At 36.2% G+C, this 1,145-nt stretch overlaps 2 protein-coding genes across 3 annotated transcripts in view; one reads left to right on the forward strand and one right to left on the reverse strand.

Moving 5' to 3' along the window:
- The window catches only part of LOC118478604 (ATP-binding cassette sub-family A member 3-like), a gene marked incomplete in the record, with an annotated part of 49,251 nt that overhangs the window by 21,987 nt on the left and 26,119 nt on the right, over positions 1-1,145 (forward strand).
- Positions 1-1,145, reverse strand: part of LOC101849244 (cyclin-dependent kinase 11B) — a 9,606-nt gene that overhangs the window by 2,791 nt on the left and 5,670 nt on the right. For both annotated transcript variants that reach the window (XM_005108832.3, XM_005108831.3), the window contains exon 3: positions 131-248. In XM_005108832.3, coding sequence (XP_005108889.1) covers positions 131-248 — 118 coding nt within the window. The remainder of the gene's footprint in view (positions 1-130; positions 249-1,145) is intronic.

The raw sequence follows: 1,145 nt of genomic DNA on the forward strand, positions 1-1,145 counted from the left end.
ATATAAATATACACGCGCGCTTACACAAACTCACACACATACACTCAGAAGCAATAATAAACTCACACACGCACTCACACAACCCCCCCTCCCCCCACCTAATGCACAAGCAAAGCTGCTTGAAGCTCACCTCTCGTCGCTGCTGTCTTTGTTCAAGGCGCCCAGCGTAAGACTGTCTCTCAAGCTCCTTCACATGACTTGACAACCGTCTCTCTGCCAAGTTGTTTTGGTACAAGCACTTGAGCTCTCTAGTAAACGGAAATCAAAAGAGTATAATTTTCAAGTTCAAGTTGTTTGTATGTTTTGGTAAATGTGTTAGGGCCCTCGCAAATGCATAAAAGAGCAGAAAAAAAGATGAAAGGGGAAATTAATTTATAATAGCAATGATAATAATGATAATAAATATAATGATAATAGTAGGCCTAATAATAATAATAAATATTTTTACTCTTATTATTATTATTATTATTATTATTATTATTATTATTATTATATTGATAATAAATGGCATTTATAGAGCGCTCAACCCGATTAAAGTACGCAGGCTTTGAGCACTCTACAATACAATGTACAACAGTAGCATAAAACGTTGTGTTCTGAAAATTACTCCAAACATTCATCTTATTAATTTAAAAACAGAAAAGACCAAGTGATATTCGAATCAATCAAAGACTGAATCTAAATTTTAGAGAAGAAAATGGTCCGTCTCTGGCAGGTTTCCAGCCAGGGACCTATTGAATGAGATGCGAGCACCGTAACCTCTAGACCATGAGAGCCCCCTAAGATTGTTGTACAGCGTATTGATTTTCTTGTGCCCATGATTCCGATACAGTGCACACATTTTCATGAAAATGTTAAGCGTTTCATGTAAATGTAATGTCTCTTTGCACGCTAACAAATCACTGTCTATGGCTGGATGAGCAAGAAACATTTCCATTTGAGTTGAGAAAGTGCGTGATAAAACACGAGCTAACCTCACCATGCTTGATCAATAACTTGAGACGACTACATACTCAAGCAACGCACACAGAGACAAACACATGATACAATTATATATATAAATACATATATATATACCCTTACAGAGACAAACAGTAAACACATACACATACACAAAGACAGATAATGCACACATACACTCACAA

Source organism: Aplysia californica, unplaced genomic scaffold (assembly GCF_000002075.1).
Source record: "Aplysia californica isolate F4 #8 unplaced genomic scaffold, AplCal3.0 scaffold00725, whole genome shotgun sequence".
NCBI classification, from domain to species: Eukaryota; Metazoa; Mollusca; class Gastropoda; order Aplysiida; family Aplysiidae; genus Aplysia; species Aplysia californica.